The following is a 23,502-nucleotide window of genomic DNA, read 5'->3' on the forward strand; positions in this document are numbered from 1 at the left end:
AAGGCACTTGTTATTAAGGAGCTTCTCAGAAAAGTCGGTCGCGGCTTCGGACCATTGCAGTCATGCCGGGAGCCAACATTTTCAAACACATATCAGAAGCGCTGTTGGCAGTCCTATTACAGTATGTACTTAGTTGTGCATACAACGCCTCTCAACAAATGGCCCGTTACGATAGACCCCTCCTTTTATGTACAATACAATACAATACAAGAATTCCCTCTATTCTAATAGAGGACCATTTCCGCCCACTCGTTCCTGGTCTTCCGCTGTATCCAGTCGCCGAACGCATCCGAATCAAAGTCTCTCCACTCCGAGGCCGCCTCCCACGGGTCTCGGCCGCGCCTCTCCCAGAGATGATTCTGGCTTATGACGATTTTTGGCTTGGCCCGATACAGCCTCCCGAAGAGCGGCGCGGTGAACTCGACGCTTATCTCAAAGGGTATGCAGTCGGTCTGCAGCAGCACAGCACAGGCGAGCGAACCTGGCACGCCGGCCGCCCCCTTAAAACTATTATTACTACTGTTATTGATAATCTTATTCCTGTCGCCCTCGAGACTCCACGCGACCGACAGGTCGCCCACGATGGCCGAGCTGAGAGCGGCGGTAGCGCCGCGCTGCACCCGCGTCGTCGACCGCTCAAACCGCACACTCCCGACCGACACCGAGCCCACCGACGGCTCGATCACGCCCGCGATGGTCTGCGTGACCGGCTTCTCCGTGGAAGGGCCCCGCGCCTCCCTGGGGTAGCGAGCCTTGATGCGGAGCTCGGCTTCGGGATTACTAGTACTCGGCTGCTGAGCCTGGCCGTCGATGTCGGCTGCTTCGTCCACCTCCATCTTGATGCTCACCCTGTCGGGCCGGTAGTAGACGCCGAACTCGAAGCACAGAACCACCACGACGCCGACGTGCTCGATGCTGGGGTCCCTGCCGTCCCGGAAGACGCCGCGGCGCACGTCCCGCACCGTGGTGGTCGCGGCGAACTTGGACGACCGAGCGGTGCCTACGGTGCTGGCGTTCCCCAGGCTGAGCTGCTGCGAGTCGATGGGCTCGAACTCGCTTGTGACGGTGATGGGCTCGAACTCGAACTCGGAGGAGCGTACGGCGGCATCGTCGTCGTCATTGTCATTGCCGTTGCCGTTGACGTTGGTCGACATGCTGGTTTTATTTGATTGTGGTCTATTGAAGTGATGCACTTCTAATTTCTTGCTTTTTTGAGGACTGTTGAGAATTGAAATGAGGTGGTGAACGTCACCTAAATAAATGGCTCAACAATTCAACTAACGTTAGCCTCATTCTCATCCTCCAGGCAGCAAGCCCGTGGCACCCAATCGATTCCGCTGGTTAAGCGCCATCGGCAATGGGAGCTTCAGCTGACCACGTACATTACGATAAGGTACGGTAGTAGGTAGCGAACCTTCAGCTCAAAACCCCCCTTACCTCACCTCAGCCAAAGTTGCCAAACAATGTCGATGGCTCGATGCCCCGCCCAGTTCAACACCTGTTTTCTTCCAGGTTCAGGCTTATGATCTAGAAACTATTGATACTGATAGTGATAGTGATAGTAATCATGATTCGGTACCCTCAGATCCTGCCAGGCCAAACACAACAACCGGGGATTCATTCGGGGGCCTTTCCCGATCCCGTGCTCGCTCGACGTGACAAATACTGGGCTCTGTCCCGCCACAGATACCCCGACCAGGACGACCCGGCCAAACTCCCAGCACCCGAGGTGGGCAGGACCGTCGAAGATATCAACTTCATCGAGGTGCTCGAGGCACATCAGCCATGGAAGATGCTCAAGCTTCCCATCTTGTGCCGCTCTTGCTGCGACGGCGACGACCTGGACAGCTTCCATATAGACAATGTCCACTGGCGGTATCTGCACTGCACCCGCTGTCCCGGCTTTTTCCTGTGCGGGAATTGTCTCGAGAAGGGAGACCCGGCCATTGTCGCAGTGCTACTCTACCCTCACGCCCAACATGGCCGCCTCATCATTATTACCTCTCGCCCGTACTGGTCCCCCGTGTTTGATGGCGGTGATCTCGACCAGCTGCTTGCTTTCAAGCAGGCCGGCACAAGCATGGACGAGTTCTTCCTCTACTTCCCGTGGTTCTTCCATTCGTTTGAGGGCATGGATCAGCTGCGGCTGGTGTATCAGCATGCGCTTCTACAGTCCTCCCCGATCCAGGATCTCCTCCGCTCGCTGAGCCTTGGTCCAGGGGACCCGGTAGAAGTCCCAACCAGTGAAAGTGACGACATCTACCGTTTCATAAGCGCCCCTGTCGACTGGTACATGCGCATATATGCCACGGGAAACTGGGAGCAGTTCCACGCGCGAGTCGAGCCGCTGGTGGACGAGAGGATTCACGTCGCTCGCCGGTCCGCGGCGCTGAGCGGGCTCCTTGAGCAACTGCACGGCTCTGTCGAGGAGAAGATCAGCAAGTATGGAGAGGGGGACATAGCCTACGACGCGGCAGCTCTATATGCCTCTGGCTTTCTCGAAGCGCTGATGCCCAGCAAGTTCGCTTGCTACCTTGTCCCCTTGCATGTGACTGGGTCCCTGAACGGCGACATCAACAGGGAGAAGCTGCGCCGGGTCGTGCGCCCTTGCAGAGAGGATGGCCAGGACCTTCTGGTGTCAGCCGGGGACCACGGCCACCATCTGTTTGCTGGCACGTCGATGGGCAGCCATCTCAGTAACTTCCTGTTCACAGAGGGGGATAGACTGTGGCCCATGTTCAAGGCTATCTTTGAAGACGACGACGGGTTCGGGAAGCTGAGGACCCCCTTGGTATTCAACGACTTTGTCCCTTACATGCAATACACGGTCAGTGCAGCATCGACACCTCTTCCGGTAAGCCGGATGGATGTATCATGTGCCCGCTGACACCCTGGAATACATACAGTCCGGGGAATGGGACCGGTTCCTGGCTAGAGAACTCGCGGTCCGCAACGCACTGTTTGAAATTCAATACCAAGTTGTGAGTTGGCGGGACCTTGGTGACCATCGTCCTTTTCACGTCATTTAGATTCCCAGGTTACTACTAATACTAGGAGTGCCGGCAAGGGTTGCCTACCCAGGTACTTACCGACGCTAACACGGAAACAGCTTCCGACTGACACAAACCTCGCCCAGCTTCCTGAGTCTATAGGATCGCCGGACGCTTCCTCTATCGCGGAAACTGCCTTCCGCCACAGACTATTCGGCGACTATGATAAGGCTGCAACACTCATGCCTAATAAGCCCGGGGGCGGGGATGAAGAGAGACGGAGCAGTCCGTCCCTGGAGGACGTCTTAGAAGTCCAACTGTGCTTCCTTGAGCAGGGCTGCCTAAGAAAGGCTGAATCCTACCTCCGATATCTCTCGAACGGGGCGGAACATCCCGGGCAGGCCGTCCACGAGCTCGCTCAGACCAGCGCTGCCGCCGCCTGCATCTATGCAATCTCTCTCTACGCCATGTGCTTCAGGAGTCCCACCGGTTGGGAGGCTGCCCTCACGCTGCTACCCACTCTCTTTCACCATCACTGTCTGCCTCCCGACGATGCCATCGCCCAAGGCTACACCCGCAAAGACCTGCTGCTTCGGGTAAGTGAGGGAGTTGCTGGTGCTGGCTGGGAGTGGTTTAACATTTCGAGAACTAAGATTCGTCCTGACCATTACTACTACTAACTACTATGCAGGTCCAACTAGAAATTATTTTCCACAAGACCGTTCTTGCGGCCTACCGCGACATCCTGCGACATTGCCCGCAGGAAGCAGCCATCCGCCGCTTGCAGAGCATCCAAGACCATCTGGCACCGCAGTCTGACGACATCCAAGTCGCTGCGATGCTGTGGCAAGTGGCTCTGCTCGAGATGGAGATGAAGAAGAAATGGGTAAGAGACCAATACCTACAACACGAAGCGTCGTTCAGCATGACGCACTTCCTGCACGACGAACAGGCGTCTCTGCAAATCATCGAACGCTTTCAACGCAGTCTGCTCGGGCAGGGAGGGCAGTTTGATGTCCTGCGAGGCCATGCTGCTCTTCTGGAAGCCAGACTTCACCTAGACGCTGGGAGACGGCCGTCCTCGGCGGTTGCCGCATCTAGGGCCATGGAGCTTTACCGAGACACGGGCTGCGCGGTCGGCTGCTTGGACGTCGAAATCCTCCACTCGCCGCTGACATATGCTTCCATCGGTCCCCTCTACGATAAGCTACGGGCGAGAAACGACCTGGGCCGGCTCCGCGTTCTGCGGAAGATGGCGGTCGACACGACGGGCGGCCAGGTTTCTTCTTCCGAGACGGCATGCATCCACACCACTGCGGCCACCTGGCGCAGCAGACAGGTGCTCGATCTGCGCGGCCTGGCCCTCGAGGCAGGCGACATGATATCCTACCACCGCTGGAACATGAGAAAATACGCCGGCGACGAGGTGGTGGGCGCGTGCATCCAGGCATCGGAGGAGGTGCTCAAGGGAGACGCAGTCGTGCACAGCACCGTGCTGGCCACCATGGCGTCCTTCAACCTGGCCAAGGCGTACCTGACCCTCGGCAACCACTTTGCCGCCTCGCTCAACGCCCTGTTCCACCTCAGCCTCACGAGCATCCAGAACGACGCCGAAAGCCACCAGACAGCCGTTCTGTCCGCCCTGCACTGTTTCTCGGAGGCCGTCGCCGCAGAGCCGCGCTTGCAGTCCCGCTTTCCCGCGCTCAAGGATCGATGGAACGGATGGCTGGAGTCCACGGCGCTGCGGCGATGGGACCAGGGCCAGCCCCGCTGCGACGAAATCGAGCGCTTCATCGATGGCGCCTGCTTTCTGCCCTCCCTCGCTGGCCGGATCGAGCGGGCCCCGGAGAACGGAGTGCTGGCCCGCGACCCGTCGCTCGAAGACGCCCTGATCGACCACCTGCGCGTGGCATTTGGGCTGTATGCAGCGATGCCGGTATACGCCGCATCCGCAATTGTCCCACGGCTTGCCCACGCCCTCGGCGCCGTGGCGGGCTATATCGGCAACGCGGAGCTCGCCATCCGGTGCTACTGGGAGGGCATCCGATGCTGCCACTCCGAGGACACCCTGTCCGTCATGCGCCTCCGGCTGGAGGCTGGCAAGCTCATGGTGGCGCTGGGCAACCGCGACCCGGAGCACTGGATGCACGTCGTCGACCCAGGCCGGCTGCTCCTTGCCTCGGCGGCGGCCGACATGGCGAGCGACTCGCAGCTGTTGCTGTCCGGCTCGGCCCTCTACAGCATCGAGGCAAACCTCTGGCTTGTCTCGTCGCTGCTGGACGAGGCGCGCGCGTGCAAGACGATGCTCGACATGGCTATCGCGGCGCCGCCGGAAGATGACGATTCTTCTTCCTCCGGAATGATAAGGGATATGCTACTGCGGGTCGTGAAGCTCATCCGGAGAGCTGAGAACCCTATAAGCAAGATCGAGCAGGCATTGTGAGTACTTAGTAACCCCTATTCTAGCTACGTATTGTACATGTTTCTAGACCCCGGGGGCAAAGTACCTTAGGTAATTGTGCCAGGCCACTGATACTAGAGATGGACAAATCCCAGCGATACAATCGCCGACGGTGTCCGCATCGACAGCCCCTTCGAGCTGAACTTTAACCTCGTCCGGCTTGCCGAGAACCCCCTTTTCAGGGAAGCCAAGCAGCTTGCTCTTGAGCTCGGTCTCATCGCCAAGGACTTCGATAGGTTTGCAAACCGCCAGCGAGGGGCGTACTTCTGGGTTCAGGTGCAGAGGTTCAAGGGGACGGTCCTCGGCTATCAGTACCGCAAGACGGTGCCCCGTGCCATGTTAGACCGCCTCATGGCACTCCCCGCGGCGCGTCGGCTTTACCAAGAGGAAGCCGCGCTGATGGATGAGTTGCCGCACTCCAGGCTGGATGGCCGGCTGGGCCGACACCGCCTGGCCATGCTCCAAGACCCGGACCTGCTGCCCCTGCTGCTGCGGAGGGTGGGGAGGCGGCCGACGCTGGAAGAGATGTCGTCTCTCGTGCGCGATCGCGTGAACAGCAGCAACAAGCTGCCGCAGCCCAGTCCGGCGGCAGCGGCGACCAGTGCTGTTGTGATATTCATCGACTGGATCCTCTACCGCGGCCACTTCTACATCTGCGGATTCAACGCATCCGACGACGGCGGCGGCGGCACGCTGTGCATCCAGCAACACATCCGGGAGCTGGACGTGCCCACGATCGAGCAATGGATCCGCGACCACGTCGAACCCGGCGGCGACCTCCTGACCGATCCCATCGGCGCTGCAACCGCGCTGAACAGCATCCGCATGCTGGTGGCGCCCATCTCGGCTGCTGCGGCCGCCAACCGCTTGCCCCGCGGCGCGACCCTCATCTTCTCCCCCTCGCTATGCCTGAACCGCATCCCGCTCCACGCCCTCCCCTACGGCCGCGACGACGACGAGCCCGTCATCCAGTACCACCCGGTCATGTACGCGCCCAGCTGTGCCGCGCTGCGCGACTGCGTGGAGCGTGCGCTCGACGACGACGACACCAGGTCCAGGGTTGGTGGTGCCCAGCAGCGCCTGCTCCAAGCGCGGCTGTTTGACTGCTACGGTACCGACGACGATGACGATAGCGGTGGAAAATCATCCCACCACGCAATGGCCGAGCTTGCCACGGTGCTGGAGGAGCGCGGTCGCGGAGCAGGAGGCATCCCGTTCACGGTCACGACGCGGGACAGAGGCGTGTCGGCTGCCGAGCTGAGGGCACTGCTGCCGGACGCAGACCTGGTGCATTTCCATGGCCATGTCGATGGGAGGAACCTGGAAAAATTCCTCCACTTGAAGCTGGACGTCGCCGACCAACAACAGCAACAACAACGACAGCAGCAGTCCCCCTCTCCGTTAGCAGAGTTGCCGGCGACAGGGACAGCGACAGATGCAGAAACAGAAACGACCTTCAAGCTGCAAGACATCTACGCATCCACCCTGACCGCCCGGCTCGTGCTCCTCATCGGCTGCGGGTCGGGCGAGCTGGTGGTCAGCCGGGGCGACGACGCACTGGGCCTGGTCAACGGCTTCCTGGCCGCCGGCGCGACCACCGTGGTCAGCACGCTCTGGCCGCTGGACAACCGGGACGGGAGGGACTTTGCGCGGCACTTTTACCTGTGCGCGTTCGGAGGAGGAGAAGGAGGACAACAAGAACAACGAGAACAACAAGAGCAGCAGCAGCAGCAAGGACAGGGGGGCAGTGAGGAATGTCGACAACAACAACAACAACAACAACTCATTGACCTTGCCACGGCGATCCAGAGCGCCGTGCGAGCCATGAGGACGTGTCAGAGGCGAGGCTGCCTCCGGACCAGGAAGGAACCTGGGGAAAGGCTCAGGTGCCATCCCTCGACGCCGTATCACTGGGCTCCCTTTGTGGGATGGGGAAGCTGGGTCCTTGGCGTACAGAATCATCAACTTGGATGAGAGAACCCCCCTACACCTCCCCCCACTCTTGGCTAGGTCGCAACAGAGGAAACTGCGCTCTCTGAGACTCTCTCTCTCTATCTCTATCTCCGCCGTAGTTTGTCTTGGGTAGGTACCTGAGGCCATTAGACACAAAAACGACCAAGACAACTGAGCTGAGAATTTCAGATAAGGTACCTAAGGTTTGCAGCTGATAATTATCAAGACCGAGACGGGAGTGTTCTATCACCTTTCCTCTCATAACCAACCCAAGCCATAGTGGTACTCCGTACACTACAAACACATACAAACACATACCCTCACCATCTTCGACACCTCACATCCGCACACAAAGAAACATTGAGTAAGATAAGAGTTAGTAGTATCTAGCGAGGAGAGAGGTAAGGAGGTATCTCGGGGAAACCGTCTCATGCACACCCACCCACCAAACGCCTTTCGCGCTGATTTGGCAAAAAAAAAGAAGCATCGCTTCACTCATCCGGCCAACCACCCACCAGCTCCAGTTCCGCTGTCCAAAAGTCCAACGTAGTATATGCCTGCGTGCCTGTATAGAGATACCTTAGATGCCAATCATGAGAACCAGGAGAGATGCTTCATCCAAGAGGAGAAAAACAAAGCAAAATGAGAGAGATAGAGAGATGAGGTTTCAACCCCACTGCATGTCCAACACCCCCCCGGCCGCTTCCAGCCCACCACCGCCATCACCACCACCACCCGCCGCCGTCGCCGTCCCATCCTCATGGATCCGGAACCCCATCATCGAACTTTCCCCGGCGCCTCCTCCCCTCCGGCTACCACTCAGCTGCTTCTGCCCCATCCCCATCGTCTCGATGGATGCTGGCCCAGGCACAGACGGGACGAGCTGCCACGCGTCGACGGGTTTGCTCTCGTACACGCTCGGCGCCTCGCTGCTGCTTCCGTCGCCCTCTTCCTCCTCCTCGTCGTCGTCATTCTCAGGCCCTCGAACATCGTCGTCCTGATGGATCTCAATCTCCTCCGGCTGAGAGTGATGGGACTGCGACTGTGACGATGAGGAGGCGCCCGTGGTGGGATCGATGTTCTCGCCGTCCGACATGTTGCTGTCGCCTTCGGCGTCCGCGCCGTCCTCGATCCCCGCCCAGGGTATGTCCTCCGGCCTGATGAGGGCCTGGTGGTGACTTGGCTGCGACGGCGTGACACGCTGCCGGCCGAAGCCGTGCCATGCCCTGTTGCTCTGATGGTGGTGGTGATGGTGATGGTGCGGGTTGTTGTTATTGTTCCCGACATCGGTGTCGACCCCGTCTAGCTCGTCCTCGTCCTCGTCTTCGTAGACATCGATGTCCAGATCTGCATCGTCCCCGTCGACGTCCGCGCTGTTGAACCCAAAGGGACCAGGATGCTGCCCGTTCAGGCGCCGCCTCCCTGACCCACTCTGACGGCTATGGCGCTGGTGGTGATCGTCGTCGGCATTGGTCATCTCGCTGTCGTTCTCATCGTCGTACCCGTCCGTCCCCGACCCGTGGTCGGTATCGTCAAAGCCCATCTCCTCGTCCTCGTCATCATCAGGCTCGTACCCGTTGGTCCTCAACACCGCGGCAGGGGGCGGACCACGGCTGCCGGCCCGATGATAGCCGTACGGTTCATGAACGGCTTCGCTGTGTGGCGTCGCGTAGTAGAAAGGCGTGGTGCGCCGTTCCCGGTTCTCACGCTCCCTGTCGTCGTGGAAGCCGTAAGGGCCGCCGGGTGCAAGGGATGGAGAGCGGGACATGCTGGTGCGGCTCCAGCGCGGGGTGTTGCGGGGAATGAGGCTCGGGGAGCGGGTGAAGCGCCGCTTCGGGACAGCTGCTGCTGCTGATGTGGATGGTATGTGGCCGTGGTGGGCAGCGGAGAGACGAGGGCTGGGCCGGGGGGTTGCCCGGGGCACGAAGGGCGATGCGCGCCGCTCGTAGGGCGTAATGCTTGTTGCGTGGGTGGAGACGCGCCGGCGGGATTGTGCTGGCGACATGAGACCCGGTCCCACTGGAGGAAGAGAGCCGGTGCGGATATTAGGCGGCCAAGAACCTTTGCGCTCACGCTGGATGAGGGGCGACTGCGCCCGCGACCGGCTGGGGCCGTTGGAGAGGATGGGCGACTGCACTCCTGTGTAGAATTGCCCTGACGGTTCAGTTGACGAGCGCCTGGATGCCCTCTCATGGATGGATCGACGGAGACTAATCGCGGAGGTCTCTATGCTTGGCATCTCGTCGAGGCGCTCATTCCAGTTCCAGCATTCTTCCAGCGCGTCGGCCTCGGGCACGTCGCCCGCGCTGCTCTGAGAGTCAGGGTAGACCCTGCTCAGCTGTCGCAACTTTTGCCAGGTCCAACCCCCCTGAAGTGCGTGGTACCCCAAGGGGTGGTCCTGGAGGTACGCCTCGGGCTGGGTGATGTACAGTCGCTGGACACCCGTGGCTTTCATGACGACGCTGGACACGAGAAACGTAAAGTCCCATAGCGCTGGTGTTGCCATCTCGGCCGGCGCGAGGAAGCGAAGCCTCGAATCTTTATGGAGCTTGCGCAACGGGACCCACGCATGTCTCAGCCCGAGAAACTCAGCCAGGGGATACTCTGGCGCGAGTCCTGGCCGCGCATCCGAGTTGCCTATCCGCAGAATATCGCCGAATGCGTTGTGAATGGCAAGCTGAACGCTGCGGGCGTCTGGTCCTCTGACGAGCACCGTCTTGATCAAGCCACGGCTCTTCAGTCTCTGGTCGATGACGCGCCCTGCAACAAAGGCCCTCGGCAGCAGCCAGTTCGAGTCTGGCCCCTGCCCGGCCCATTCCTGGAATTTGGGGGACTGCGGATCCGGAGTTGCTCTGCTGATTGTGTTGGGCATCTGTGTCCAGTCGTCCGCGTTGGACCCTATCGATCGGCGCTGATAGAAATCCTTGGCCTCGACCCAAATGCCCTTGAGCGGAAACGGGAGGTACACGACCTCAAGCTCCCAGGGTTTGGTGTACGAGGGCAACGAGGCTGCCTGGAGTTGGCTGACCTGCGCTTGCAGCTGCTGCAGCTGACTGTACACCTCGGCACGAGTCGCAGCCGTCACGGTCGCGTTGGTGGACACGGAGACGACACTGGCCGTGGCATCGTCGGCGCCACCATCCTGTTTGGCGGTCCGCCTGCCGCTGACCACACTGCCGTTGTCATTGAGGATCTTTTCCACCTCTTCCACCCGGGACTCAAGTTCGGTCACGCGGAGATCGGTGTGTTCGTGCTTGTCGTGACAGTCGTCGTGGCCGGCGATGGAAAACGAGGTGCTCTCGAGTCTGTCAAGTCGCTGCTCATGACTGTCGACCCTGTCTGCTAGTTTTTGGTAAGCAGCATCTGCCTCCGACGCTGAGCGAGCCTGCGAAGGTAATGCTTTAGGAGTGGAAGCGGCTTCCGTTGCAGCACATCCAGGATCTGCTATTGTCTCCGGGCCGCTCTCCTCATTGATCCGTTCCGGACGCCGTGCTTCTGATCTTAGGCCCGAGGCACCACTTAGTGTCTGGAGCCCCTTCCCGGCGAACGGCCTGAGGTACCTGCCCTGGCTAGATGAGGCCGTGGACGGTGGTGGCGCTGGCGACATCAACGATTGGGCGTGAAACGGCGTCATTCCATTGGCATGTCCGACTTGAGGCCTCAAGTCACTCCAGCTATTGAACGTATCCGGCATTAGACTATCCTGGGCGGGGCGGGTATCCTCAGCCTGGGCAGGATTGGCGGGATCCATCCGTGGGACAGGACCGGAGGTATGGAAACCGAGCAAGTTGAGATCCAGGGATGTTCCGGAAGTGGCAGGCATGTGGAGAGAGGCAAAAGCCTGGGCGGGGCTCAATGGTTCCCTGATGGGCTTGGGCATTTGGTTCTCCTGTGATCCAGTAGCAGTCATGGCCATGGTTTGCGCCTGTCCGGGCTGGACATCCTCATGGAAGCAGGCATGGTGCGAACACATGCAGACCTCAGCTTGGCTCGACACGGCATTGTCCTGGAAGATACCGCTGCTGAGCGACGCGCGACTCCAAAACCGGCGACAACCACAGCGCGGCAACGTCTGGTCTGTGTAGTTGCAGGGCCCGCCAGGGAGTGCTGGCGCGCTCGCCGGCAGTGCGTGGGCGTCATTGTAGATATCGAAAGCGTAGGAACTGCCTAGCCCGGTGATGTCAAACGGTGTTGTTGCAGCCATTGAGTCGTCGAGACACCATCCCTCGGACCGATTGGACTCCGAGGGACCTCGAAAACGCGCGTGTTAGGACAAGCCCAAGATTAGACTCGGATTGCGAACCGTTCGACTACGGCGGCGGCGGCGAGGAGAGGGAGCGCACGATCGGGGCGGCAGGCAGGTTCCCGGGGCGACCCAACGCTGGGCTAGCCGAGTCCGATCAAAGCACAGCGGCTTTAGTACATGATACTGCATGCGGTCAGCTTCGAGGCCCAAGCAATTGTCGCGACCCAGCCCACAGCCGGAAAAGTTAGGCAGCGCCAAATGCACCTGGCCCTTGCACATCGACGTGTACGAGAGGGAGGGAGGAGAGCTATGTAAGAAAGGGCGCGGACCAACTCTTCATATATACTTGTATTGGAGTCGGCGTCTGAGCAGGAGTTTAAACCGAAAGGCGCACAGTCGCAAATCAGGTGGAATCAGGTTCGCACGGCGCAAAGGCAAAGTGAGGCGCAGGTGGAGGTGTGTCGCAACTCTGGATGAGCGGGTGAATCGGGCAAGGTCCGATGAAATGCAAGGCGGGGTGCGGGCAGTGGCCACTTTTGGCTGAAGCAGCTGGCGGACGGGGACCAGGGTGGGAGCTGTGGAGCTTCATCCGGTCGACGGCATTAGGCAAACGGTGACTCGACCTTGCGTTGAGCCGACAGGGCCGCTATCTCGGTATGGATTCAAGCGAACGGTAACCTATTCCTGTTAGGGCTTGCTGCGGCATCGCAGCTGCTCTTTCTGGTTGTTTTTTGTTGTGTCTGAAAGCTGTTCAATCGCAAGGCCCATTGGTCGCCTGGCACGCGAAACACGTCCAGACGCGCTGGTCCGCAGCGGGCCGCAACGGAATTGGCTGACGGACCCTTGCTCGCTTCGCTTCGCTGGCAAGCTGCAGCAGCCTGATTGGTTCGAAGCCACTTTAGACCCCTGTCTACTTTTCGCGTCGCTGCTTCCAGGTTGTGTAACCCTCAGGGAGGAGGGAGTACCTTGGTGAGCAGCTTCACCGTCCTCCCGTTGAAGCAGCGGCTGCTCTCCCGAACGGTGACTTGCATCCTCAGGGTCACGACCTGAATACTCCGGTACCTGAGTTTGTAGCGTTCCTGTGAACTTTCCCGCACACCCTTGTCCATGACGTGCAATGAACCTACCAGGTACCATGTATTCGAGGCGGGCACGTCTGTGGACAAGAAAGCTTATATTCTGCTAGAACAAGGCGGGCGAAATGACTACGGTGATAAGACTTCGGCGTATTCCATATACCATGCGATCGAAGAATACGCCTTAACCAGTGAAACTGCAAGGCAAGCATTCCGGGGCGGAACGGGCAAGGGTATAAATGCATTTCGTATCCCTTAATGCACCGCGAGATCTACAGATCATCTACTCTGTGGTATCTAAATAGACGAAATGGGATCATATCATCCAAACACCCCCCTCCCTGTTGAGACCCGGAATGTGACAGCCAGAAGAGATGAGATAATAATACAGTTTCACACCGGGATTCGGCATGGTGTGGTGACCCTTTACACCTCGCCCCAACTCCCCATCGGCCCGGTGCTCGCAATGACGCTTCCTGTTCCAATGGAACCACCGATATCCCAGTAGTGGCGGGACGAGTGCCTCGAGGAGATACTGCTCCTCCTCGCAGACCGCCGAGTGCTTTGACTGGCACAGCTGCCGGGTGGATGCCTCATTGTGACAGGACTGGATGGCACTGTCGCCTTGAACGTGCGCCGCTCGACCGGGCGGGCGCGGTGATAGCCGTGTGTATGTGGGTGAGAGACGAGCGGGTGATGCTGACGCACCCTTGCCGCCTTCGCCGCGGCGTCTTGGGTGTTGGAGGTGGCGAGATGGGATGTACCGGATGTGAATGTCGGCGGTGATGAGCGTGACGAAGTGAAGCGGGAGCGTATGTAACGGAACACAAGCCGGATATCGAGGTCTTGTTCCCATTCCTGCTGCGTGAAGGTCTGGGTATCGCTCGGAGTCACGTCAGGCGCCGATGGAGCCGAAGGTTGGGGGGCTTCGGACGCCTGGGCATCCATATCATTGTCGGCCGGCGGGCCAAACGTCGGCTTGAACTGCGGGATGGATGGAACACTGCCATCTATCTTTTGTCCGCCATCGCTCATATCGCCAGGCGTCTCTGGTATGACAGGCAGCCCCGCATACGGCAAGGTTGTCTGCTGCACCCGCGCGTAGGTAGAGAAGGCCCCGGGATGAGTCGACATCTGGTGCACCAGGACGCCAAGCTCCCTAGCGATGCGCTCCAGCATACGCAGCTGCCATTCAGAGTCATGCGATGACTCCGCGTCGGTGCGACGCTGTGCGGGGTTGCCGGTAACGGGTGCCTGAGGCGTCGACTGAAGCATCGCCTCGTCCGGAAGAGCTTCCCCGAAGAGGATGGCAAGCAGTTTGTCATCGATCCCCATCAGGTCGCAGATGACTTTCCGGGCAATTCGGCTCCAAAAGCCGGGCTGCGCCTCGCTCGATGACGGCGTGTCTTGGTCGTGCCAGTCGGTTCCAGCGAGGTTGATATCTGCCGCCTCCTCGTCTGCCACGCTTCTTTCCGCAACCTCTTGCGCAGGGCCGCTTTTTTGCTGCAGCTTCCGAACTGACGCCTCCGACTGCCGTCTCCTGGTTTCTTTCCGGACGTCTTCGAGCAGCAGTTGGCTTTGCTCTAGCCGCCACGCCTCTATTCTGCGGTTTCTCTCCAGCTCCTGCGCCTCCTCCATTTCGAGCTCCAGTTTAGCGAGATCAAAACTCTCGACCGTGCGCATGACACGGTTGGGATTGAATCGCTCGAACGCATACAATCGTTCCTGAGCCTCGACGTTCATACCCGCGCCATCGAACCTGAACGAGCCGAGTCCATCATGTCCTGGGACTACCGGTGCCGCATGCGGGACTTCGAATTGGTTGTAGGGGTTGGGGACAGCTCTAAATTCCGCTAGATGGCTGTCAAGGCTGTCGAGCTCGGCGTCCTCTTCGGCAACACTCTCCTCTAGCACCTCTGAGGGCGCTTGCAGGTTGGAATCGGACCTAGCCGCAGGATCAAGGCTGCCAGGGTCACTAATCCTCGATCTCCCGGGCGTTATTTGGTCATCCTGGGCCGAACTCAGGTAAGAGGTTGTAGTTCCTGCATCAGTGCCCGGTGTGAAGAGAACCCATGTTTGGGACTCGTTCGGCGCCGGGTGGTTCAGCGCCGGGTGGTTCAGCGGCGAGAGGATCGCAGACTCCCCGTCTTCCGATTCGGAGCGGTTTATTTGCGGTGGGAGCCGTCGAGTGGGCGGCTGGAAAGCCATGATGTATGCCCCAGCTCGCAAATTATCGTGGGTTGGTATCGCGGGACAGGCACCGTCGTTGAGTGCAACTGGCGGAAGACACTCAGCCGGGATAATTCAATTAGCAGCATAAAAGGCCGCTGCTCACGATGGGGAATATAAAGAGCACGGTGGGCACTGCAGATCTCAAGGTGCCCGGTGGCGGGTTAGGCTGGGCAGAGGCGGTGAACAACCGTTTGATACGTGGGACAAAGATTACGGAACTAAAGATATCGATGGCGATGTCTTCATGGCTGCAAGGTGCTGACCGCTGGCGGCTGAGTGCAGTCGTGTAACCCGGTAAGATTCGCGGTTGCGGGTCCAAAAAGCGGCGATTCCGGGTACAGAGTAGGGACAAGCAGGTATAATATGGGAATCTTGGAATGGATGATGCGGGAGCGGGAGAGGCAGTTTTGGGGGGGTGCTCAAGTTAAGCTCTCAGCATGAGGTGTGATCGGCCTATGATGATTTGATGATGAGGGGACACGCCAATGTTGACAAGCAGGACAACTCGGGTCCAGCTCTGCCCCACCACCGCCGCCTGACCTTCGCATGCCCCACTCTACTTCTACCTATCGATCTTGTGATAACTCTGTAACGATCGCTTTCGCTTGAACTCTTACCAGGCCACGGAAGGTATTCTAGTAAGTCCGACCTCTTAGTACTGTGCCCCGGTTTGACTTGGGAAAACTCTGAGTGGATTTCCGGTCGAATCTCGGGCTCACTGTACGAGTACGGAGTACCAAGTGTTCAGCGATTCCGCAGCGCCGCTTCCTTTGACAGCTAGCTGAATGAGCCTTGTCTGACGTTAACGTTATCAGCCCGAGGGGTTCCGATATGGCCCACCTCGCAACAACCACAAAAGCCAACCGGAACAATAGTCCTCACAGCGTTGTAATCAGGATGAATGGTCACTTGTAAGTTGAATGGTCTATGAAATCCAGACTACACTCTATAGTGTCACGACTGGCAACTCTGTTACCGCTTCTCTCGCCCCATGGTTGACTATGAGTGGGCGGCACGTTGCTGGGTTAGGGTTATGTGTATACTTTGATCGCCCAATCTCCCATAAGCAAGTCAATCGAAGTGAAAATACCTACGTAAAATGGGGATAGAAATAGTGAGATAGAAGGTAAAGCAAAGAACAAGGGAAATAGGAAGAAAAGAAAACAAGAAAATGAGAGAGAACCAGAAAGAGAAGAAGGAAGGGAAGAGCGAAAGCGAAGAGGTAGAACGAAAAGAAGATCCTAAATGATTTATTGAGGAACTATCCGTAAGCAGCCTCTATACATAGCGATGCTGGTGCATGGCATATTTTGGTCGAGTGAGGGGGCAATCAGTCGTCTTCCTTTCACTTCTCCTTTTGTTTTTGTCCGGGGTGTGGACTGGGTTCACTCAAGATGCCGGATGACTCAGTGAGCTACGATACTCTTTCGTTTCTCGCATTCTTCAAAATATAATGCTGGAATCCGTACAATATACCTAGTCTGACGTCTTCCTACACAAGTCTTCCATCCTTGGTTAGCCTGCAGCGTGACACACACGAGCAGACCAGTTCAAGAAACATGTCGTCCCTTGATGTCATCGATGAGCCCGAGTCAGTGGCACAGTTCCGGCTAACCGCGATGCCAGGTACGAAGAAGCCGACGATATCACTATCCAGAGGTGGCAGAGTCTTACCGACCTCAAGATGGAGGACCGTCTAGATAGCATCGACGCGGTCAACGCAATAGCATGTCCCGCAGACAGGGAAAGCCTCTAGCCGGTGCTTTGAATGTCCAGCAGATTAGACCACCAGCATCAACATCTATTTACGATGAGTATCCATACCAATGATCGAGTCCCGGCCTGTCTACCAAGGCCTGGTGTGCTCTTTTCCCCTATCTGCTGCACTGTTCTCGGATCTGCCCTGTTTGTTTTTTGTCTTGGCCCCGGGGTTGCGGGTCGACGGTGTAGGTGTGGTAGTCAGAGAGAGACGGGGAGAAGCGGGTGTCAGAAAGATTCGGCTTCGGCTCGGAAAGCTAGCCCATAGCAGCATCAGCCGAAAGTAGGGTAAAATTCAGGTCTCTGAATAGTAGACCCGGAATACCAGGGTTCGATAAAGACCATCACGATGGCATATGAGGCGGTGGGTGGTTGGAGGTGGGACAAGTAACCGTTAATGACTCCCTTATCTTCTGCCTGAACGTACCACTGCAGTCTGGCCCCGAACACTGCTCGACGACGTCAGGCTTGTCGAGAGCAACCGGGGCACTAAGTCAACTCAGGCCATGGCTCAAGTCATCTCAACCTTCCACTCTCATGCGCATGAGTGAGGATGTGTAAGCAAATCCCAGTGTGGGGTGAGTCTCGGTTTTGCCACCCCTCGTATGATTCCCAAGCCGCTACCTCGCCTTTTCTGCTCAGCCTCTGGTCCTTCCCATCCGGTGGAAGGTGCACTATTGAGAGGCCCAAGAATTTCCATCATGTCACGTATTTCCGACGGCAAGGACGGGAGGACCGCCGGCGAGTGCACTGTTGTTATGTTGCCCATTGAGAACCACTTTGGCTGAATGGTTCCATTGACTGTGCCAAATCAAGATCATGATGCTAGTTAACATGCTCTCGTTTCAGCCCTAAAATGACCGTAGACGCCAACCCGAACCAGATAACCATCCCCATTGACCCCCAACAAGCCACTTCAAGCGCTGAAAGCCTCCGGGAAGCGCTTCATGTTGGTCGCGAGGTCGCCGTGGTTGGTAAGGAACTGGACGTAAGCACCATCGACCTTAACGCGGCCAGCGGCCTTCTTCTCCAAGTACTCCTCGCGGCGGAGGGGAGTGAAGCCCCAGTTCTTGGAGACAATGATCTTTTGCCGACCAGGGAACTTGTACTGCGAGCGACGGAAAGCCTCGAGAGCGATGGCACGGTCTGTATACCGGTCAGCGTCTCCGAGCAGCGACTGGCGGAAGCTAAGGAGTACTCACTAGAGTCACGAGTGCGGACGCTCATGATGATCTGACCGATGTTGACACGGGCGACAGTGCCGTTCGGCTTGCCCCACGCACCACGCATACCAGTCTGCAGTCTATCGGCACCGGCGCAAGACAACATCTTGTTGATGCGGACGACGTGGTACGGGTGGGCACGGACACGGAGATGGAAACCTTCCTTGCCGGCCATCTTGACGAGGTACTTGTTGGCGCAGATACGCGCGGCCTCGAGGGCCTCGGAGCTCAGCTGCTCATACTCGTTGGAGACGAGGTGGACGCAGAGAGGGAAGTCGTCGACGGTCGCGCGCTTACGGCCAAGGTCGAAGATGCGAATCTTGGGATCCGGCACACCACGGTTGAACCGCGACTTCGGGTACGGCTGTGAAGCACAACTGGTTAGCATGCTGACGTGGAAGCCCCATGATGTGCAATCCCGGTCGCAAAGTCCTCCTCTTGTCGATCTGTCCCAGCATTTCCGATCAGGCCATTCATTGCCCGTATCCCCTCACAAAAGTCGGTGCGAATACCGCTGGGGTCGCCGTCGAAGCAAAGGTCGCTCACCTTGTTCTTGCAGTACCGGTAGCAACGAGCGGGACGGCGGGCCATTGTGACTGATTTGTTGTGATGTCACAGGATATGGGTATCGACTTGGTGTTGGGGGTGAGAGGATGGAATGGTTGGAAGGCCTCTGCAGTTTTGACCAACCTGAAATTCGCCTCCCGGGGCGATTACCAATCCGGATTCCTAATCCTGCCGGATGAGACTCACCGGGAAATAGTGGGGTCGTTAGGGCTTGAGGAGTGCACGGCCATCTGTTAGCCAATGAGACCTCAGCCCACTCTTTCGGTGGGAATCAACACCTGCAAGAATATTTCGGGATTTTATGTTACGGTTTTGCTTTTGAGAGCGACTCCGAGGTATTCAGCCAACGACGAGGACCGTGACAACAACGACAGGAGCTCTTCAAATCCTCTCCTCCTTTTCACCAACAGATCATCGCAATGGCTCCCAAGAAGTCCAAGTCCGACGCCCAGTCCATTGGCGCCAAGGTCGGTTTCGATGCCCTGAGATCTCAGGTTCATCCGCTGACCATGATCGCAGCTTGCCCTCGTCATCAAGTCTGGTAAGGTTGTGCTGGGCTACCGGAGCACCCTGAAGGCCCTCCGCAGCGGCAAGGCGAAGCTTATCCTCATCGCCGTAAGTTGCTGGCGCACCCGACATATGTTGCAAACCACATTGATGCTAACAATCTTCTAGGCCAACACCCCTCCCCTCCGCAAGTCCGAGCTTGAGTAGTACGTTATATCTAGCCTTCGCCGCCATCGAGAAGTGTGTTGGACGAGCGCCTGTAGCAGCATTTTCGGAGGGTTACTTCCCCCGTGATACTACTACTATGCGCTCCCGATTCATCTTCAGTATCTACCAGGCGCGTGGTGCAGGATGGCCGAGGCTAATGTTGTGCGCAGCTACTCCATGATGTCTAAGACTGCGGTCCACCACTACACCGGCACCAACGTGAGTTTGCCCCCTTGAACCCCAGGTCTGCGCGTGAGCAGAATGAAGCTTCCGCTCGTCGCTGTTCTCCTACTGGAAGACACTATGTCTTCTCTCCTACCCAGAGAAGAAGTCTCGTGGCAGACTTTGGAGGGTAACCGTTCCCATGCTTACTCTCCCTCCACAGATTGAGCTCGGCACCGCTTGCGGTAAACTCTTCCGCTGCTCCACCATGGCCATTCTGGATGCTGGTGACAGTGATATCCTCAGCGACCAGCAGGCCTAAGTCAGGGGCAAGGCGTGGGTTACCGGTTGGCATTGATACGGCGTTCGGTCCGAAATGGGGAAAAAAATGACATGACGACTTGGCGATATCCGGCTGCAAAAGGTTTTGACGGCCATCTTCGACATTCGGAGTCGCACCAGGAGAGGCGCTCCGTAGACTAGTCGTAGTTCAGTTCATGACAACTCGGTTCTCTAGCCTGTTCTGATATGCCGCTTCTATCGTTGCTCGGACGCTGAGCTCGATCGAGTCCGGCTTCAAGGCACCATGACTCGTGGTTTGCAGATCTGAGCAGTTGACTATGGTACTGTATCCGTAGTGCTACATCGAGCATTTCGTACTTGGTTTCTGTGGCCGAAGGTGCGCGATACTGTGCGGATTACTGTCTTACTCTGCACCCTCCACTGCCTGCCTGACATATACTCCGTGGCAGCATGGTTCATGCCGGCAGAGTGGGTTTGGCTGTGCCCACCTCGCAGGTCGTTGCATTGAATCCCAAATTATCATAATCAAACATAAGAGCGGTGGGAACACCCGATCGTAGTGGTTGCATTCCCTTTAGCGTCCGGAGCAGACCGCTCTTGTGTCCTGCGGTATGTTTCGCCAACCTCCTGCAGCACAGACAAATCTTCCGTCCTCGAGTGCTTGACAGCTCGTGCTCGATACAATCAGACTGGTTGCATAGCGTGCGAAGGAGCATGCCAGCCGATTTTTCGGGCAGATCCAATTCGGCGAGACGTTTCTACTTGTAAGTAAGGTAGTTATTCAGCTCCGGCCACACAAGGCCAGGGAGCATTTGAAGCAACGCTGGAACTACAAAAGTGGCTCTCGGTCCAGGGATGCCATAACGACGACGGAAGCTCCAACCGACTTCCGCTGCGCATTCATGCCGTTCAACTCTAATGAGAATGAATTAGATGTGGCATTTCCCAGAAGGAACGGTACCTTATCTTACCCAATGCAGGTGGCGAAGTCAGCTTTGACCGGAGAACTCGTTCAAGACAGAACCGTCGACGCTTTTTCTGTAACACAAAGGACAGACAGCCTCGACTGGCATGCGCTGTCGAGCTGAAAGGGGCGCAAGATCGGGTCTAACCTCATTGGTTCGGCATCTCCCTTGTCTCACTGCACGACGTTTCCGTTTGTTGCTCGGCACCCTTGGAGTGCCACTGTTAATGGGTCTCAAATCCGGGGCCATCAACGCCCGGCCGAGTAAGGTTGCAAGTGGGCCAGCAAATATCTCCTGCACGCAACTGTCCAAGACCGCTGTTTCCCTTTGCCCCCCCAACAGAACGCGTTGCAGGACATTTTGGAGCCGGACTACGCATTCGACCCCGAGAATAACTTCGTTTGAACGCACGCGTCGTGCGTCTTATGAATATTTCACAATCGCGCGGACCGTTTCAAGAGTACCAAGATGGCGAGCGCTGTCAAGAAGCCCCCCGCGACTGGCCGCGAGACCCCGACAGGAACACCACAACGTCCGACTCCTAGAGCAGCGACACCATCATCAACCAGCAACCCTGGCAACGCTGGCGTTGCCCGCACCAGCTCGACACGCACCGGCACACCGGTCTCTGCTCGTGCTGCCGCCCATCAGAGGCGCCAGTCGATGATGAGCAACGGAACAGCGGTCAACGGCAAAGGCAGAAATTCGCCGGACCTTGAACGCGAGGAGGCTATCCGCGCCGAAACGATGGCCGTAATAGACGACCTGAAGGAACGACTAGCGCAGGCTGAGTCGTCCTCCGAGACGTACAAGCGGCAGGCGGAGGTGTTGCAGAGCAAGCTGGACGATGCGTTGAAGGAGCAGGCAAAGCTGGAGGAGAAGGTGCACGAAAGCGAGGAGCAAATCGAGTCACTTACCAACGAGAAACGCGAAGTTGCTCGGCAGATGCGCGAGATGGAAACCATATACGAGGCGGAGCGCAGCGCCATGATGAAGGAGAAGGAGGAGATGGCCAACCGAGAAGAAGAGATGCAGGCAGTCATTCAGAGGCTGAAGGACAGCCTGGCGCAGAGGAACCTCGACGAGGACCGCCCAACCAGGCAATGTAGGTGATCTTTGCTGCCCCTCCTCGTTTACGCATGCTGACCTGGCATTTTTCCTCAAACAGCGGTGAATAGCTCGCCAAGCATCGACAATGGAAGCTTTGCGCCGCCATCTTCTATCCAGCGCAGCGACTCGCGGAACAATTCCAAACTGTTGCTGCAGAAGGACAAGCTGATCGAGTCGCTGAGACTCGAGCTGGCCGAGGCGCAGATCAAGTTGGTCGAGTCGCAAAATCAAGGCGGCGGTCGGCTGCAGGAGGTCGAGCGCCAACTCATGGAGGCCCGTGTGGCCAATGCGAGGCTAATGGAAGACAATGAGAGCTACCAGCTCCTTTTGCAAGATCGTACGCTCAAAGGAGACTTCGCCACCAACGACTTCAGCTACTCTGGCGGCGCCTCGGCGAACCAAGACGCCCTGGCGGCGCTAGAGGGGAGGACCAACGGCACCAGCTTGGCCGAAGAGCTTTCGGGAGCCAACGAGGAAGACACGGAGACGCAGCGACGGCTGGAGACGGAATTGAAGAATGTTAAGGACCAGAACAAGGCCCTGACACTTTACATCAACAAGATCATAGAACGGCTGTTGCAGCACCAGGGATTCGAGCACATCCTTGACCAGACAAACGATGCCAAGGGCAGTGCTCCCGACACCAACAAAGACCTCCCTCCCCCGCCGCCTCCGAAGCCCGCCGCGGGGCCATCGCTCCTCCAACGCGCCAAGTCTATGGCGATCGGCAGCGGGAGCTCCGCCGCAACGAGGCCCAAACCCCGGCCTATGACCTTCGCGCCTTCGGCCAACCAAACCAGCGCCGCCTCCGCGATTAGCAACCCAGACACGGCGCCCAGCATCCCCATCGGCCTGAACCGGTCAGCCAGCAGCCGGCGGAGTCGGCCCATGAGCGAGCAATACACCAGCGTAGCCGGTGCCGCCAGCATCGTCAACGCCATGTACAAGGGCCCCGGCGCCGTCGACGGCCCGCTCTCGCCGTCGCTGCGCTCCAGCGGAACCTTCTTCAACCTGCCGCAGGGCGCCGGCAACCGCACGAGCGCCAGCACCAGCGGCAACTTCCCGGGCATGAGGTCCGAGACGAGCAGCACCAGCGGCGAGTCGGTGTCGGCCGCGACACCCAACACCGAGGTGAGGAGCACCAGCAGCAGCGCCTCGCCGACCCAGAGCCCGCCGCGGTCGGTGCACCATCACGAGAAGGGCGCCACGTTCGCGGGGAACAAGCCCAGGCCGCTGAGGCTGGTGCAGGAGACGGCCGAGGCGGCGGCGGCGGCGGCGAATGCGAACAGGAGGCAGAGCTGGCTCGGTTTCTTGGGCGGTGGCTTTGGCGGGAAGAAGGAGGAGACCACTACCTCGGGTGTCGGGGGCGAGGTTATCCGGGAGTGAGAGATGGTAATGAGAATGATGATGTGCGGTGACTTATCCTTAAAGATTGTCCGAGGGATCTATTTTCTTGTTTTCCTAACCTTTTTTTCTTTCTTATCAGCTTGTCTGCATCTCCCTCAGAAAGAGGATGTCCACTTGTTTTTCTGTCGTCGTTTCTGTTGTCCCTGGCGGAAAACGACGGCCATGCCATGTTGACGCAGTTGATGTACCTATAGTTCCCTCTATTCTTGGCCCCTTATATAACAGGGCCCAGGACGAGGAAGGGCATGGGATGATGATGTGCTGCTTCTGTTACAGAAGACCATGGGCGACGAAATTCACGGTCAGGATAGAAATCAAAGTCTTTTTCAATATGT

The 23,502-nt window shown here is 58.0% G+C and overlaps 7 protein-coding genes across 7 annotated transcripts; 3 read left to right on the forward strand and 4 right to left on the reverse strand.

The window, feature by feature from the left end:
• Nucleotides 1-224: 224 nt before the first annotated feature.
• B0T15DRAFT_490493 (uncharacterized protein) lies at nucleotides 225-1,154 on the reverse strand (the record flags this gene model as incomplete). Its single annotated transcript, XM_062866683.1, has 1 exon — nucleotides 225-1,154. One exon carries the CDS (start codon nucleotides 1,152-1,154, stop codon nucleotides 225-227), a length of 930 nt encoding a protein of 309 aa, XP_062723662.1.
• Nucleotides 1,155-1,368: 214 nt separating this feature from the next.
• On the forward strand, nucleotides 1,369-7,779 carry B0T15DRAFT_87715 (CHAT domain-containing protein). The gene is made up of 6 exons (XM_062871414.1): nucleotides 1,369-2,827; nucleotides 2,907-2,981; nucleotides 3,110-3,586; nucleotides 3,682-5,429; nucleotides 5,547-7,537; nucleotides 7,599-7,779. The coding sequence occupies exons 1-5, from the start codon at nucleotides 1,568-1,570 to the stop codon at nucleotides 7,423-7,425; spliced, it is 5,439 nt and encodes a 1,812-aa protein (XP_062723663.1). The 5' UTR covers nucleotides 1,369-1,567; the 3' UTR covers nucleotides 7,426-7,537; nucleotides 7,599-7,779.
• Nucleotides 7,779-11,714, reverse strand: B0T15DRAFT_87702 (uncharacterized protein). The gene has a single exon (XM_062871413.1). The coding sequence runs from the start codon at nucleotides 11,606-11,608 to the stop codon at nucleotides 8,072-8,074; it is 3,537 nt and encodes a 1,178-aa protein (XP_062723664.1). The 5' UTR covers nucleotides 11,609-11,714; the 3' UTR covers nucleotides 7,779-8,071.
• A 1,348-nt stretch (nucleotides 11,715-13,062) lies between these two features.
• On the reverse strand, nucleotides 13,063-15,434 carry B0T15DRAFT_87748 (uncharacterized protein). The gene has a single exon (XM_062871415.1). It carries the CDS (start codon nucleotides 14,932-14,934, stop codon nucleotides 13,153-13,155), a length of 1,782 nt encoding a protein of 593 aa, XP_062723665.1. The 5' UTR covers nucleotides 14,935-15,434; the 3' UTR covers nucleotides 13,063-13,152.
• Nucleotides 15,435-17,424: 1,990 nt separating this feature from the next.
• On the reverse strand, nucleotides 17,425-18,673 carry B0T15DRAFT_87869 (ribosomal protein L10e/L16). Its single transcript, XM_062871417.1, has 3 exons — nucleotides 18,486-18,673; nucleotides 17,919-18,303; nucleotides 17,425-17,862 (listed from the first exon to the last, which is right to left on the reverse strand). Exons 1-3 carry the CDS (start codon nucleotides 18,528-18,530, stop codon nucleotides 17,633-17,635), a joined length of 660 nt encoding a protein of 219 aa, XP_062723666.1. The 5' UTR covers nucleotides 18,531-18,673; the 3' UTR covers nucleotides 17,425-17,632.
• A 252-nt stretch (nucleotides 18,674-18,925) lies between these two features.
• B0T15DRAFT_482791 (50S ribosomal protein L30e-like protein) lies at nucleotides 18,926-19,704 on the forward strand (the record flags this gene model as incomplete). The annotated part of the gene is made up of 5 exons (XM_062866125.1): nucleotides 18,926-18,973; nucleotides 19,026-19,121; nucleotides 19,182-19,219; nucleotides 19,391-19,439; nucleotides 19,606-19,704. The coding sequence occupies 5 exons, from the start codon at nucleotides 18,926-18,928 to the stop codon at nucleotides 19,702-19,704; spliced, it is 330 nt and encodes a 109-aa protein (XP_062723667.1).
• A 1,140-nt stretch (nucleotides 19,705-20,844) lies between these two features.
• Nucleotides 20,845-23,298, forward strand: B0T15DRAFT_88240 (uncharacterized protein). The gene is made up of 2 exons (XM_062871419.1): nucleotides 20,845-21,755; nucleotides 21,819-23,298. Exons 1-2 carry the CDS (start codon nucleotides 21,119-21,121, stop codon nucleotides 23,144-23,146), a joined length of 1,965 nt encoding a protein of 654 aa, XP_062723668.1. The 5' UTR covers nucleotides 20,845-21,118; the 3' UTR covers nucleotides 23,147-23,298.
• Nucleotides 23,299-23,502: the final 204 nt, after the last annotated feature.

Source organism: Chaetomium strumarium (genome assembly GCF_033439665.1).
Source record: "Chaetomium strumarium strain CBS 333.67 chromosome Unknown B0T15scaffold_2, whole genome shotgun sequence".
NCBI lineage: Eukaryota > Fungi > Ascomycota > Sordariomycetes > Sordariales > Chaetomiaceae > Chaetomium > Chaetomium strumarium.

Excerpts from the sequence above, each read along its gene's own strand:
- B0T15DRAFT_87715 (XM_062871414.1), top strand. The coding sequence starts at position 1,568 with ATGATTCGGTACCCTCAGATCCTGCCAGGCCAAACACAACAACCGGGG. Across the intron at positions 2,982-3,109 it reads TTGAAATTCAATACCAAGTT|CTTCCGACTGACACAAACCT; the intron begins GTGAGTTGGCGG and ends ACACGGAAACAG. Across the intron at positions 3,587-3,681 it reads GCAAAGACCTGCTGCTTCGG|GTCCAACTAGAAATTATTTT; the intron begins GTAAGTGAGGGA and ends ACTACTATGCAG.
- B0T15DRAFT_87702 (XM_062871413.1), bottom strand. The coding sequence starts at position 11,608 with ATGGCTGCAACAACACCGTTTGACATCACCGGGCTAGGCAGTTCCTAC.
- B0T15DRAFT_87748 (XM_062871415.1), bottom strand. The coding sequence starts at position 14,934 with ATGGCTTTCCAGCCGCCCACTCGACGGCTCCCACCGCAAATAAACCGC.
- B0T15DRAFT_87869 (XM_062871417.1), bottom strand. The coding sequence starts at position 18,530 with ATGGCCCGCCGTCCCGCTCGTTGCTACCGGTACTGCAAGAACAAG. Across the intron at positions 18,304-18,485 it reads ACCGGTACTGCAAGAACAAG|CCGTACCCGAAGTCGCGGTT; the intron begins GTGAGCGACCTT and ends TGTGCTTCACAG. Across the intron at positions 17,863-17,918 it reads CGTCCGCACTCGTGACTCTA|ACCGTGCCATCGCTCTCGAG; the intron begins GTGAGTACTCCT and ends ACCGGTATACAG.
- B0T15DRAFT_88240 (XM_062871419.1), top strand. The coding sequence starts at position 21,119 with ATGGCGAGCGCTGTCAAGAAGCCCCCCGCGACTGGCCGCGAGACCCCG. Across the intron at positions 21,756-21,818 it reads GGACCGCCCAACCAGGCAAT|CGGTGAATAGCTCGCCAAGC; the intron begins GTAGGTGATCTT and ends TTCCTCAAACAG.